Source organism: Dermacentor silvarum, chromosome 1 (genome assembly GCF_013339745.2).
Source record: "Dermacentor silvarum isolate Dsil-2018 chromosome 1, BIME_Dsil_1.4, whole genome shotgun sequence".
In the NCBI taxonomy this organism is placed as follows: domain Eukaryota; kingdom Metazoa; phylum Arthropoda; class Arachnida; order Ixodida; family Ixodidae; genus Dermacentor; species Dermacentor silvarum.
The window spans coordinates 30,396,546-30,412,674 of NC_051154.1; the positions used below are offsets into that span (position 1 = coordinate 30,396,546).

General features: G+C 42.3%; 1 protein-coding gene across 1 annotated transcript in view; it reads right to left on the bottom strand.

The window, feature by feature from the left end:
- The window catches only part of LOC119459128 (eukaryotic translation initiation factor 2-alpha kinase 3-like), a 56,969-nt gene that overhangs the window by 30,400 nt on the left and 10,440 nt on the right, over positions 1–16,129 (bottom strand). Inside the window, exons 4-8 of the mRNA XM_037720960.2 lie at positions 14,636–14,867; positions 14,412–14,547; positions 9,077–9,211; positions 2,331–2,450; positions 1,833–1,953 (exon numbers count right to left, since the gene is read on the bottom strand). Of these exons, the coding sequence (XP_037576888.2) occupies positions 1,833–1,953; positions 2,331–2,450; positions 9,077–9,211; positions 14,412–14,547; positions 14,636–14,867 (744 nt within the window). The remainder of the gene's footprint in view (positions 1–1,832; positions 1,954–2,330; positions 2,451–9,076; positions 9,212–14,411; positions 14,548–14,635; positions 14,868–16,129) is intronic.

A 16,129-nucleotide genomic window follows, 5' to 3' on the forward strand; every position in this document is an offset into this window, starting at 1 on the left:
AATATTTTTGAGGCACGTCTCCCCTTAAGTACATAAATTACATATGCATATTTTTTTTGCTACTTTTGCCTTTTGTGACTCATGTTTATATTTTCAACACTGGTAAAATCACTCCGAGATTGCAGTATCAGTAAATAACGTAAATAAATAAGATATACAGTATGAATGAATAGCATAAATAAATAAAATAAAATAAATATATGGCTTGATCAACTGAACTAGTGTTATCAGTCTGCATTCAAGTTGTTGACCACTTTTGCCAAGCTCTGTCAATTCACAACACTTAATTAAACTGCAAGAGTGCAGCTCCCATGAATGTAATAGCCCAACATAAAATTTGAAAAAGTCCATGACTACTTGAACATTGTTTCTGGCTTACATTCAAGCAGCAGCTGGAAACTGACTGAATAAGCTTGTCCTAAACTAAATAATAATGTTGCGAAATGTGCAGCTGATAAAGACCTGAAATGTTTTGCATGTGTAGGTAGAGTAGCACTGATGTTAATTTTGCCCCATAAGACATTAAATAAGTAATTTAAGCAAGCAACAAGTATTTCAAATATCTGAACTCAATACAACCATGTACTACAAGAAATAATTTCTATTAAATCCACCTATCCTTAGTGTATGAGAATAATTCTGCACTCTAAGAAATTTGGACCATTTAACACTAAACCCCGTTGTCTAAGAGAAATTAAATGTACAGCTAAATGTCTTAATTTAAAGTGATCTCTGTTTTGTACATTTTTACAGGCTTTGTAGAAGTGTTGAAGTATCAGTTAAAGGGTTACGCACACTTAAACTGGCGACATATGTGACATGATCATACCAATTCAACATCATCAGATTATTTATTAGTACATATCAGTGTGATTCAGAAAGTACAATTACTCTGCCAACACAGTAAATTAATAGCATAAGTAATGAAGTAATCTGCAAGTTCTTGTTTGCAAGCTGTGAAATTAATTCGCATTGTGCAGTTTGGTAAAGGTATGTTGATGCCGTTTCATGTTGGCTGTGATCAGTGGCATGAGAGAGCAAAGGATTTGAATGGACTTTTGTTAATGACACGGAAGGAGGTCGGTGGGGAGCCACCGAATATTAGAAGAAGCATTTGGAGATGAAGCCATGAGCCACAGCGAAGATTACAAGTGGTTGAACTGATACAATACAGGCATAATATTAAAAAGAAATCCTTAAACTGGAATAACAGATGCTATAATAAAAAGAATTCATAAAATATTCATAAATATTGTGAGCTTTCTGAAGCCCATGATTTGTCACATGATGCCTACAAGAGAACTTTGTGACAGATGAATTTGGAACGCACAACATCATAGAGAATTTATGTCCCATCTCCTGATAAGTGAACAAAAGGAGAATCGAGTGAAGGTGCGCATGGATTAAATGAACAAACCAGCATGTGTGTTTGCACATGCAGACACACACAGACATATTGAGAGAAACCCACGGAAGCAAAATGCACCTACACACACATACACAACTCGGACCCTTACAAAAGCAGACAATGTGAATGAATGTCATTATTACGAACAAAAATTTTCACATTAGCTCATTACTGGAGGGGGGATGCATCAGTGGAACAGTGTACCATTTTCTTTCGAGGAAGCATAGTAAGTTTCATGGAACTTTCGGATTGAACTTGTATGCCACCAGACACTGCTATTACGTCTCCAACTTTTGAAGTCAAATGAGTTTTCAATTTCAAAAACAGTGTGTCAATTCTTTTTTTTTTTTTTTTACAAATTTTCCAACACAGTAAAAACAAACAGTAACATTTTCATTTGAGAATCAAGATGAGGTGAACTTACCACCAAAAGCGCAAAGACTTAACAATGTGTTCATTGAAGGTTTCAGCCACTTCCTCTTTCTCACACAATAGCACTGAATCATTATCTAAATCAACACCCTTGTAGAGATAGTAGCCAGTGTCTGGATGAAAAAAAGAAGCCACGAGAGTTGAAGCCGTGAGTAGAATGCCACATCAAAATCATGTTAGACTGATGGAAAATAAACTGATTTCTCCTAAAATAGACACCACGAAAGAATGACACCAACAATTCGCCATGTCATGCAATACACCAGAAAAAAACTGCTTGCTTTTAAAAAGCTCAAGCAGCTTCATAATTTGCACTCCACTTTTTCATGCAGTACACATCACAGAGGTAGCCACTGCCATTAAATTGTTAATTTGTTTGTTGACAATTATTCCCAAAACATACATTGCAGACAAAACAAGAGAGCAACAAACATTTTATGGGCTGAATGTAGAGCAGAGAACAAACATAAGGCGGCACAGCGCAACTTACCAAAAGGATAGTCTAAAATGTCATCTTTAATCATGAGTGCCTTCCTGGAAGAACTAGATTCTTCCAGCATTGAAGGAGCTGCTTTATTGCCAGTGTTGATGATTGGTGTTCGGCTAGGTGCTGCAAAGTAAAATTTGTTGGTTGAGTGTTTAATTCATACTCCTTCAAATTAGCAACTGTGTTAAGTGTGAAATGGTTTTAGCTACTATTTATATTTATTTATACAAAATACCCCTAAAGGCCCTCGCAACCGAGGATATTACATAGGGGGGGGGTACAGGCAACGACAAAATTCAGAGCATCACAGAGCATGAACGCGCACTGTAACACAGTAGAAAATGACATAATGCCATTGTCAGTGCGCGTGACTGCACAACGTGGGAACAAGCAGCTGAAACGGAAGTAGATCTCTCTTGCTGCGGTGCGAAGTAAAACAGAAACGCACAGACACTCGGTTTGTGTGTTTTATTCCTTCTCTTAACTTCAATTTGTCTATTGAAGTAACAGATTACACAAATAACACATGTTGCTTTGAATAATTCACAAAGTGTTACGTGTCAATATGAGCAACGTCACAGCATATACTTGTACGTAGGCACACTTGCTGATGTACGTCATCCCTCAGTCTTGGAGCGCGGCGCCCGCGAGGAGAAGGGCAAATGGTGTTTGGTTTAAAATTTCAGCTTTTTCCGCGGCACGTAGCGATGTAATACTTAGCAGACACAATTGTGAGCATGAATTGAATGCACTGCGCTTGTCAGCTCAAAATGACCAGACCTGGTGAGGGGCCCTTTAAAAAAGAAATTCGCACTACAGACATTTATCATAGATTTTATAGCCCATGGATAATGCATTCATGGGTATGAGCAGCGTTATATGCATGAAAAAGGCATTCAGGTAATCAACAAAAACAGCTTGGATATCTTCCCAGCACCATTCTGATAGAGCTCTTCTTTACGTCTTTTAGATTAACTCTTTCGTTACCGCTAGAAATGTGCTCATTTTCAGTGCTTTTATGTTCTAACATCTTATTTCAAGACGTAGCAGTCGCAACATATACTGCGATACATAAAATTATAGCCTGATCACTGGCGTTTTTAATGAATGTATAGCAGTAATAATTGCTCAGGTAATTTGAGAATTCTTGTGTGAAACTTTGTAAAGCATCTCACAGAACACGAATGAAGTAATAATTTATTATTTTTAGTATACGTACTAAGAGTTTAAAAAATCTGAAACATACAAAATATACACCTGGCTCCTAGTGTCCAACTTTTGTGAGTCAGATAACGCAAAATAAATATTATTAAGGTTTGTTGGTGTCAATACTAGCCAAAGTGATGCCCATGCTATGCAGGTAAGCAGTATCTTTGCAAATGTGAAAGCGGGTAAGTTCCTATTGTACAGGAAGCACTTGTTTTTACTCATTGCAGCAGCCACCTGGGGCGCGATCTTGTACGCGTTCCAAAATGGAACGGAGGCAGTCCGTTCCATCGAGCCGCACACGATTGGTCAATTTGATCGTCATGGTTCAAATTGACCAATCGTGTGCGGCTCACGGTTCAAATTGACCAATCATGTGCGGCTCGATGGAACGGACCGCCTCCGTTCCATTTTGGAACGCGTACAAGATCGCGCCCCTGCTTTGTTTTTTAGCGCATTCTTTAGGCTCGTGAAGCAATGGTTGTCAGGTCAGGGAGCATTCAAAAGCCTCTTCATACTTGATTATTGCGTTCGAAAAAGCTTTTGTGTGCGAGCAAGATGGTTGTGATGATTTGGTTTTCCTAAGTCAACGAAGGGTTGTTTACCCGGGAGTGTATTTACACTTGCATGGTTTGAATTATTATGGCCACCACTGAGACTAATTCGCAGCGGGGAAAAGAAAGAACGACGCCGATTTTTAACGAGACATGAACATATAATTAACGCATACTGTCACACACACAAACCAACTAACCAAGATATCAAGGCTAATAGAAACATTCATGCAATTCTAAATGTTCTCACACAATAAAGAATTATATAAAACAGTAAAGTCTGTGACCGGTCACAATTACTTGGCATGCGTCGGTGCAGCTGTACGGGGCGGCGTTGCGACGGCCAGTCAGCTGCAGGGCGTCGGTCGCGTGAGGATAAGACGCTGCTTGCTTCTTGAGGATCGTCTGCAGCTCGGCCAAGGAGTCACAGGAGAGGAATAGGAAAGGCTTGCCTTCAGCACCATGTCACCAGGACCCACGAACCCCAAAGGCTGGAGGTAGGACAGAGGCCAGATCGTCACTGAAGTCATGAAACTCGGGCCCGCAGCCCAAGAGCATCGCTTCTCCGCCCGGCGCTCCCTTAGTCATGAGAGTCGGACCCACAGTCCGACAGCCTCGCTTCTCCGCCCGGTGCTCTTGAAGTCTTGAGGTTCGGATCCGGAGCCCGACAATCTCGCTTCCTCCACTCCGCACACCGGCCTTTCTTCTTTTCAAACGCCGCCTTCCTTCTTCTCTTTTTCTGCTCCCTCTTCCAGCACCCGTGTGTCTTCATGATTGGCTGTTGGCGGAGGTGCCGCGTCAGGCGAGCTCGCGCCAAATCCCGCCATTATTTTTCTTCTTTTACAGTCACTAGGTGTCCGCCGCACCAGACACGCGCACATAAGTCTTCACACATGACAGTGGTCTAGTGTGCGTTCAACTGGCACTGGAACCTCCGCAAGCGTTGTTCAGTTCCTGTACAATGCTGTACAGTAATGTAGAGTGTTGCACAATATTGTACAGTAATGAATAAGGCCACTTACACAGGCGGTTTTCAAAATGTAAGAGATTAGACAGCTAGTCGAGCTTCAGTCGAAGATCGGTCTGAAATCAACTGCATGCTCTTTTGTAAGTAAAAACTCCACATCATGGAAAGGATTGCTCGTAATAATTTGCATATACGCGGTCAAAGTGCTGATGGATAAAAAGCAACCCATGGTTGTGAAAATAAAGTTGCACTTGATATTAGTCAAACACCATTATGAAAATAACATGCACTCATGAGCATCTACTGTTGCTTTAGACATTGTTAAAAAAGCCTATACATTGGATTGCAAAATCGACAACCCGAGAGAAGCTTTTGCGTCTTCACTGCTGCGGTTATCTAAAAATTCATGTTGCCAATTTGACCAAAGTGCAAATATTGTGTCTATTTATTGAAGAAGTGCTAGGAGCACTGTCGGGTAGTTTCAATGATGCCTCCAGTCAGCTTGATTTTTCCAGACTCCCCAATCTGCCGAAAATTGTCAAATCTGGCAAATAGCTGAAGTTCAGTCATCATGCAAGCATGATGTTGGTAGTATAAAATTCCCAACGGAAATGTTAAACAACGCATAGAAAAACTGTCGATCAAATTGATCGTTTTCTACAGACGCGGTAACAAAAGAGTTAAGCGCATTGAAAGCACAGCCACAGCACACAGATTATAATCTACTAGGTATGTCATGCTTGATGTGTGAGGTGTGTTTATGCTGCATCATGCAAGACAAAAAAACAAAAAGCAAGGTTTTCAGCACTGACCACAAGGAATAGCTAACAGCAATGCTTTCGACAGCAATGTGGGACCTAAAATATTAAGTGTGCAGTGGCCATCTGAGCCAAAATGTCCTGCACATATGGCAGAATACGAGCAGAGGGTAGAACATCTTGAGAAACTAGTTGGTTTATGATTACCATAAAAAAACTACTGCACAAATGGAGTACAGGACACCACAACCAAAGACAAATAGAAACAGTATGAGGGCTCATATTGTTTGTGTCGTTTTGTATGGTGTTCCTTTCTTCCACTCACACAGTTAACTTTCCTATGATGAGCCAAAGGTGTTGTGTAGAATTCTGGCATTTCCCAGAGACAAGCATCACACATACTGTGCTGCATGAAGTGATAGTAGTTTACATGAACAAGCCACACCTCACTTTCAATCGACAGTTAGCAATTACTCTGCACATGCACAGCAAAACGTGTTGACTAAGGAACACAAAAAGCACACAACACTTAAGCATACACTCCAATCACTCCATTGTCTCACTGATGCATCTGGTGTACACAAACGTACACAGTACTCTCCAACCATATGATTCAGTTGAGGAACAGGCATGGTTTCATTTTAACCCTTTATTGAAGAGTGCTGCCAACAGGCAACATGCCAGACACAAATTTTTTTTCTAGCTGAGTCTCCGTATTGAGTACGAAGTTTCTGGTTAAATGTCTTCAGCCAATACTAAATGACAGGCAGCAAGTGTCATTTTTTGGTTTAGAGCAGGAACACAGGTCGGGGAAAAATAAGTTTTGCATGCGACTCGCTTTCTTTTGAACGCACGTTGAGAGGAGACCGACCGATTCAAGATCTCCGGCTGTAGTAGTGCCATGCATGTGATGTAAAGCAAATGAAATGTACACCTATGGTTCACGTATGACGAGAGCTGTCAGTGTAAATTCCAAATGAAGCGTTAGGCGGCTTGGCGTGAAGCCCACTTCCAGTTCTCTAACTGCGGTTTCCACCTATGGGAAACCAGTGCTGCCCAGGAGGCGCTTGTGAAAAATGGCCCTCAGCACCTTGAGTGAGAAAGCGCCATAACATTTAGTCTCCCAAACAAACGCGGGGCCACAGGGAGTACACTGTTTTACAAAACTGTAACCTTAGCGAGTTTTATTCTTGAGGGCATGTTTTTCTGTTTCATTTATCCAAGTGTGAATATTGAGAATAATCAAGATACTACGATCACTTAGGGCGAATTTACTTGGGAAAAACACTCTTGAAGTGTCTTGCGCAGGAAACTGGGAACCACTAGCACCTGCAAGCGTATACCGTCAATAGGGTTGCGATACGAGTTCAAAAGGATTGACTCACTGTAAGAGTTCCTTCATGCAAAACAACTCTAGAAGGGCGAGGATTGCATACAGCAAATTGTTTTCTATGTTGAGAAAACTGTACCTGGCAACAGCGGTACAAGGTTTCAGCGAAATACAATTCACACGTGAAGAAGCTATAAACGCCGTTGGAATTCAAGTAAGTGATCACTTGTTCCATTTCTGGATATTCCAGACACAAATAGACCATTCCTTCATAAGCAGTGTGACACTGATTTCTTTGGAGCCACTTATGGTGTCCACAGCGCAGGAATTAAAGGTGCATCCACATTAGCGGCACGGCAACTCACCACACATCGTTTGTGGTTTGCAGACGGTTTGTGGCTGGCTGACGGCGGTCTTGCTAGTAAACGGCGAGATCTCCCTGTCACAAAGAGGATCGCCCAGCAAGATCTCCCTGTGGCACAGCGACGTGGTCATTCAGTGACAGAGGAGTGTTCGCGGCTACGATCCAACGTCGCCAGCAGCCTCACTGCCACTGACCTCTTTGCCAAAATTGTCGCTAAGCCTTGCCCGGTTCACTTAGAATCTATAGCTGACGGCTCTTCAGAACGAACCACTGACGTTCCCAAGCCGCAATGTTTTGTTACCATTGTTGCCGATTTACCCTCTCCTTGCGATGGCTTCACACAGCAAGTTTGAAGCGCCCATGCCAAAACAGATGACGATGTAATCCCCACGTGACTTCCCTCTATGGTGCTATTTGTGAATCGGCCAGTGCTGACGTCAGAGGAGAGGTACCATAGTCCACAACAGGTGGCGCCACTCTGATTTTCTGCTTTCATCATTTTGTCACTTACAAAAGCTCTCTCCTCGCTACAAATGACTGAATTCGTTATAATAGAAGCCTAATCTTTCAATTCAGCCTGACTTCATATTTTTTCTTTAGTGTCCCTTTAAGGTTGTAAGTCAAGTAAGAGCAGCATGTGAGACAGAGGTGAAAAAAAAAGGTATGGCATGATGATGCATCTGTGAAGGGGGCACTGCAAGTGTCAGCCTGCAGTCGCAGCACGTTAATTAATGCAATAAAAAGTCAGCAATCTCAGAGATGGTAAGGCGTGATTCATTTTTATTATTTCACTAATACGACACATATTAAAGAAACTTATGGTTAACAAGATTTCTTAGGTAAATCAAGGCATTCATGAGCCATGTTTAACACTTATTCTGAGCATAGTTAAAACAAGGTGAGCAATGAAGAGATCCTTAAATGAAAAAATGCATATTATAAACCTCATCAAAAAGGCAAAAATAGTACTGAAATTTAGTGATGAAGCAAGAAAAATAACAGTAATAAATAATGACGAAGTGACAGCGCATTTATTAACCCTTTCATTTAAATGGTGAATGCAATAATCAATGCTCCAAGAAATAAAATGAATGATAAACCCTTCACGAACCAGTGTTGCTGACGGGCAACATACCAGAAAAACATTTTTCTTGCAGAGTTTCGGTATTGAGTACGAAGTTTCTGGCAAAACGTCTTTGGCCGACACTGAATGACACGCAGCAAGCGTCATTTGTTTGTTTATGGCCGGAACACAGGATGGGGAACAAGAATTTTGGCACACGACGCGCTTTCAAAAGCGCTTTCTTTTGAATGTGCAATCAGAGGAGACTGATTATTCGTTGATTATGCTTATTCTCAATGTATTTTTCCCATTTATATAAAAAATAAACATACTTTTAGGTGTTTATATGGTTAAGAGGTACTGCTCTTTTTTTTTCTTCCAATGCAATTAGTACGCTCTGAAAGTCTATGCAGCTACCGCTTGAGTTTTATGAAACGACTGGTTGGAAGGCCTCCTGCATGATCCTATTCTGCTAATGAGATAGTATTTTGGTAGAATGTTCCCTACCTGAGGCAAGATAGGGCTTCCATTCCACTTGTGGCAAGTTGCTCCTGTGAGGATCAATCAACTGCAAGTGGGCTCCGGAAACTTCGGACTGTATGCTGCCACTATGTTGGACATAAAGCTGCCTGTCATGCATACCTGTGCATAAATATAACAGTGTGGAGACTGGAAAAGGGACTGTCATGCCGTGCAGCTCCAAACCCAGATATAAATATGCGCAGAATTTCCAGGAAAAGCTATTTCCAGAAAAAAATAAACCATAAGGCAATAATTAAGATTTTGAGAAAACGGGTTGGGGAAGACCCCCACAAGCCAAAACTTTGATGCAAGCTAAATCTAGTCACCAGTTTTTCAATGAGGCTTTTGCTATAAATCACCAGGTTTCTTATTGTGCAAATATTCATTTTTAAACTTTTCAAAACAACTGAACTCGTAAAAAGCAGCAAATATGCTTAACAGCACACTGTTATTTTGTCACCATATTTAAATAAAAGAGCGTGCACTTTTTACAACTGAATAGTACACATTCGTGTTCACACACATTATGCACACTAAGATTAAAATGCATGAAGCAATACTTTATGCTAAGTCGCTTCATTATACATCACATCACTTGCAATATGTGGCTGTTTTTCAAGTTGATGAAAGGTGTACCTCCTCAAAAGGGCATTTTCGTTATAGAGATAGAATTACACAATTTGAGGCAGTGATAAAGTTTTGCTCATTCTTTCCACAATGGTCATTTATTTTCATGTAGATCCTTTTTTTTTTAATATAGAGTACAATGACTAAACAGTCACCAAATGGTATGCATTTTTCAATATACTAATCGTTTCAAATGGTTACTGTGTAATAACTCTGTTTGGTTCTCAATACCTGAAAGGCAAAATTAAGAAGCCAGAATTCGCCTGCGAAAGTTGTAGCATTCAAAAAGTTTAAGTATTCTCAAGATTCATATTACTGACTCTCTCCAAGGCAAGCCATCTTTTTCTTAAAGGAGCCCTGCAAGACTTTTTGAGCATGAAAAATTCATCATACTAGATGCAAGACAATGCTTTCGTGAACACCCAAGCCAAGTATTACTCAATTCCAAGCAGCGGGGAATGTGTAAAGTCGCTGTAAAGATCGGCAGTGCTTTCCTAGGGCTTCGTGAAACCACCGCCATCTAATCTGCACATGATAGCGCAATGGCGTGCTCATACAACTACAGTAGAACTGCATTCATACGTTTTTGAAAAAATGTGCGAGAAAAAATGAACTGGGAAAACGTACGATCTGACATACGATCTGAAGACACTAAAAAGTTTGACAGACTCAACTGTGGTAGTAATGTGCAACTGACTCAACTACGTTGCGCAAATTGTTGCAGCACGAGACACCTACATGTGCCAAGCTGGTGAGGCCTGAGCGGCCCAAGACATGCACTGTCATTTTTGCGGCTTCGGCAAACATACAGGTGCCCCAGAAAGTAAACGGAGCACGGAAGTGGCGGCTGAATTGCATCTCTGTGCGCTAGCATCGGCAGCACATGCTACAGAGCATGCACAAAAGTTATCTGCGGTGGCCTTTCGATACACATTTTACCACTGCTTTATCGACGGCTCTGGCGAAAGCGCTCTGCTTCTAACAGTCGACGCTGGGGGAGCTTTCTGCACTTGCAGCATCCATTTATCGATGAAGCAGCTCTTCTCAGAATCATTCGCTTCCTGACTGCACTTCTAGTGTGATTGGCCAAGCTTTGTTTCTCGAGGTGTGCGACGATCGCTGTTGTCTCACCATCGCTGGGAACAAACTTGGTGGTCATGTCGCGGTCCGGCGATTTCTAAACGCGATAGACTACCACCGCGTGGAGCCAATTAGCACTCTTTATTCAAGGAGTACAAATATAGATTTCTACAAAAAAAATTGACAACGCAGTTATTTGTTTCCTAAAGAAACAAAGCTCAACCAAAGACGATCAGCACACATGCATGAAGCAAATGTCTCTGGCAAGAGCTGCTTGCCGCTGATAAATGGTTGCTGCAGGTGCAAAGAGCTCCCCTAGTGGTGGCCGTTGGAATGAGCTCTCCTTCGACTGAGCCTTCGATGAGGCAATGGTGAAAAGCACATTGCGTGGCTACCGCAGATTACTTTTGCACATACATTGTAGTGCGCGCTGCCACTGCTAGCACACGGAGATGCATTTTATCCACTGCTCGCGTGCTCCGTTTACTTTCTGGGGCACCTGTTCATTTTCGCTCCTCGAATTCTGCCTAGGTTAGCAGCTTCTTCAACCAGGGAATGGGAATTTTGGCAGGAAGTTTTGACATGCCCACAGGGCGCGAATCGTTGCAGAACGAGACGCCGACACACGTCCAGCTGGTGAAGCCCATGCGATCTGAGATGGATCCTGTCATTTTCCTATTGAACAGTGATTTAAAACGGCGACAGGAAACTGAAAAAAAATCAAGCTGGTGGGCGATGCCAGAATACGGTGGAAACGATGCCGCCATGACACTCGCATCGCACTGCGTGCAGCAGGGAACAATAGCGCATTTGGGTTAGTGCCTATTAAAGGCGTGCAGTAGGTTTTCAATGGCACTACACCCCACGTACTGTAACACAGATAGTTGAAGATGCTTATTGCAATAGGGTTAGTGGCGATAATTGTCAATGCAGCGTGCGACGACCCACGAGGATATTTGCTGGTACCAGATTAGGAAATCTGGTACCAGCAATGAGTGCGCACGGCATTTTCACATGAGATGGCTGTGCAATTATTCCGGGGAAGCTTCTGCGGCGGGTGGCTACTGTTCGTGATGGTGCGCACCTCGCACCTTTTCTTGTTTACATCAGATCTAGCAGACAGAAAACATATCATACGATCGCAGTTTGGCTGGTGCCAAAATATCGCATTTTCCGGGAACGTATGAACTGCTAAAAAAGAAGTGTAACAGCATTGAGTCATTTTTTGTGTGTTCTCAATTGCGAACGTTGGCGCCAGGAAATCGTACATAATGGGATTTTATCAACGAGGTTCTACTGTATTGGCTGGATGTGTTGTTATTAAGTTATTAACCAAAAAACTTAAGAACAACTTCCAGAAACAAAAGTGTCTGAAATGGTAACAATACTCATGATATACCTTACGTAAAAGAAATTAGGTAATACCACTGCGTTCAAAGTGTTGACACAGAAATCCGAGTTTTGTACTTCCAGTATTCAGCAGTCGTCGTCCGCTCGAGTTGTGCTGACATCTCCACAGCACAAAATCGTGGCAGTCACTGAAGTTTGCTGACCGATACCGCAGTGCACATCTGCATGCACCAGTGCGTCTTTGCATTTGTGTGTAGAATTTCTTCACAAATGGGCTCACTTGAACACAAGCAGGCGTGCAGCACAAATGCAGCGCTCATCATGTTTGCAATTGTGAAAGTTGTGTGAAACAAACTTTAAAAGCCATTTTTTCAAAATGAGTAGGAAATGGCAACATCGCTGTGCAGCTGTTGACTACAAAGGTGGCGTCGGCGATAAAAATGCACTGCGTCGGTTACCGCAAGACGCGCAACTTCAACAAGCATCACATTTACGCGTTGCTTAGGGCCCATTCACACTTGCGACTAGGCGAGGTCGCGCGACCAAGTTAGTCGCAAAGCGACCAGTCGCAAGTAGTCGCAAATGGTCGCTTTTCTCGAAATGCGACTATTTCGGGCCAGTCGCTCTCTGCTCGATTTTTCAGTCGCGCAACCGCAGTCGCAGAACAGCTGAACCAATCAGATGCGAAGGAACAGGATGTCCGTTTACGCTGACGCTTATTTTACGAGGCAATGACATTTCACGCAGACATGAATGGCATATCGTGAGACATTTCGGTTTAGCGACTCGTCGGTTGCATTTGTCAGTGTGAACATCGTTCGTCTTGAGTAGCTTTCTGGTCACCAGTCGCAATCGGTCGCACGACCTCGCCTAGTCGCAAGTGTGAATGGGCCCTTAGAGTGCGGATTGAAGCGAGCCACTGTCACAAAGCGGTCCATCGTAGCATTAACAACACATCCCAAGTTCGCACGGCAACTGGTACGGTGCGCTACACATCGGCCACAGAGAAAACCTTTTGCACTTTCTTTCAACTACTTCCAAGACTTTAAACGCCCCAGCGATAGTGCTCGCCCCCGTTGCAGCATATAAACTCTATAGTAACTCAACTGTAAGCAGAGCGACAGCCTCCGAGTTTGGCGTGTCGAAGGCAGCACGAAAACCAGAAGTAATGGCGTCTACGTGAACCTAAATAACCAAATTTAATCTCCGTGCCATGGTGACGTTCAGTGGGCAGAGCATTCTGAGCACAGCCCCTATCCACCATAGCCGCTGCAATGCAAGCCGCGGCAGAAGCAGCAGGAGCACCACGGAGGGGATGAAAGACGATTTTGATTGTCGATAACTCCGCTTGTACTGAACACACTAAAATACTTTTTGTCACAAAATATTTCTAAAATAGTGTACTTTACTGTCAAATGCATTTCACGACTTTGATAAAAAGTGTTGCAGGGCCCCTTTACATATTACTGGCCATACTGTAACTGTAGATGGTTGCATTCTGTGTACATAAAAAAGTATCCCTACAGATTTTCCTTATGATAGGATAATTTTAGATATGCAAAACTGCACACACACAACGAAAACCAACCTTTCACTACACAATGAGAATAACACACTTAAATGCTGCACAGCAACACGAAGTAGACACATAAAGCCCTTTTAAGCTGTTTTCTGTTAGAATATAAAAGTGACAGAAAATATGCGTAAAAGTGGGCAGGCTTCAATACTTGTCGATACAGACGTGCAGTGGAGGCTGGTGCCTCTGCATCAAATGGCAAGTGCTGAAGCATGGCATTTGTGATTTCTGGATACACTGTGCACCTTTCACCACTAGCAGAAGTTTGTGTTGTTCCGTTTATAAGCAAATAGAATAGCAAAGTGTAATTAAACAAGTGAAAGCTAAAACAAATAAAAAAGGCAAGCCTTTCAGACCCACATATACCATTAAGTGCAACATTTACACGTTCTGAAATTAACAATTACAGACTCTGACAGAGTAGAGTGGTAACTAAGGAAGTAAGATTAGAGGTTATACAGAATCAACACAGCAGGACAGAACAAGGAATTCATGGCCAAATCAAATTTGACAATTGAATAAAGGACTAAACACAAAAATGTTTCGTCAGACAGTTTTACAAACAAACAATGGCTTTCCAGTAAATGGAGATTCAATTTTTGGCTTAAGGCAAGTGCTGTAAGAAACCACCCAGCTGTGTGTCTGCCATGGATTCAACATTCCATATCAGTGCTAGATGCCACTTACCAAGATATAGTACAGGGTTGCTTTGCTTGCTTTGGTTAGGGCCGTCCAGACCAAGGATACGACTGTGCTCAAAAAGGTCAACAACCTCCAACTCCCCATTTCGTAAATGCCATGCTCCGACAACTGGGCTCGGAAGCTAGAAGGAAAAAAAAGCAATGCCAACATCAAAAAATATCAGGGCATTGTTGCTCTTGCAAGTCTGTGCGGAAAGGAAGCGTACTTACCTTAACAGACCATTCCAGTGATCCCTCACTTGCACTGGTGGAGGCAACCAGGCCTTCTGGCACCACCACTTGAATAAGGCTCTCCTTAGAGCAACCTTCTTCACTAGAGCAATTTGAGGGCTCTTCCACCACATAGGAGTCGGTGTCACTACTCTGACTGCTGCTGCCAGCGCAACTGGCCATCAAGCCGTTCAACACAGTTAGCTGGTTCTCACCAACACTAAAGTTCCACCTGAAAAAAATAAAAATAAAAAAAAGATGCCATGAACACTAAAGTGAATGCCAGCAGCAGTTTCAGTGTTACACTGCTGATCGACCAAGGATAAAAATGTAAAAAATTCCCAGACAGAAGCAACAAATGACTCATTAGCCTTTGACTGACTAATATCATTGGCACACATACGCTGTCAATAGACATTCATATAATGACCATCAAATTCAAAGGTGACTGACAATAGCCACACAGTCATTCTGAGTGACTACCGAGATCGACAGCAATTGTACCTGATGGCATGGAATGGTTGTTAAAATCTCAAGGGACCACTGAGAGCAACCTTTCACTTGCTAAATAGTTCAACCTCTCAGCTTAACCCCCCGGAGTAACCTGTCTATCAATTATTTATTTTTCCCTACATCACCACCACTTGTGTAAACAGTTATCTTCACTGATGCTCCAGACATGTTACCCAGTGCCCACAATCTCAAAGCCCAGCTCACAGCCAAGCTCACAGTGCCTGGCTCAAAGTGCCTGGCTCAACCACTTTGACTCCAGAAAAAATAAGATCCCACAAACATTCAATCATGATGAACAGTGCTCACATTTTAAGCCCGCATACCGATACAGTTCTAACGACTCAGTACATTTGTACAAAATCGTCAAAATCGTTTCAGGGTCCCTTTGACAGATTGTAAAGACACAAAGAGGAGGCACCACAGTGAAAATAAGCTTCTAGAAGGAATAAATAAAATTGGCAGCTATCAGGACAAATGGGGCAGTGCCCACTGTGCATACAAGTTAATACAGGAGGATTAATACAAGATGAGGAATGGCGTGGTGCACGTTAATGAGAAGACCCAACACAGAAAGCAAACTTAAAGGGGCCTCGAAATACTTTAAATACTCGAAATACTAATCATAGAATGGTCTCACTATTAAAAAAATGTCATCTCACGAATCTCATGCTGCAAACATTTTTCGAACCCTTCAAGTAAAGGCAGAGTTATTGCACCGATGCGTGACTTTCTATTTCGTCTCTGCTAGCGCGCTGGAAGCTACACCAGAGGCAGTGGCGTAGCCAGAAATTTTGTTCAGGGGGGGGGGGGGGCTCAGGTTGCAGCGCGGCCTCCTCCTTATAGAATTTGTCGAGGGATCAAATGCATGAATAATAACTGCATTGCCAATTTCATTGTATATTAGATGCTGCAAAAGAATTATTGAATGTTATGCACTGTCCATTAAAATATGTATGTTTTCATAACAGAATATATCCGTAT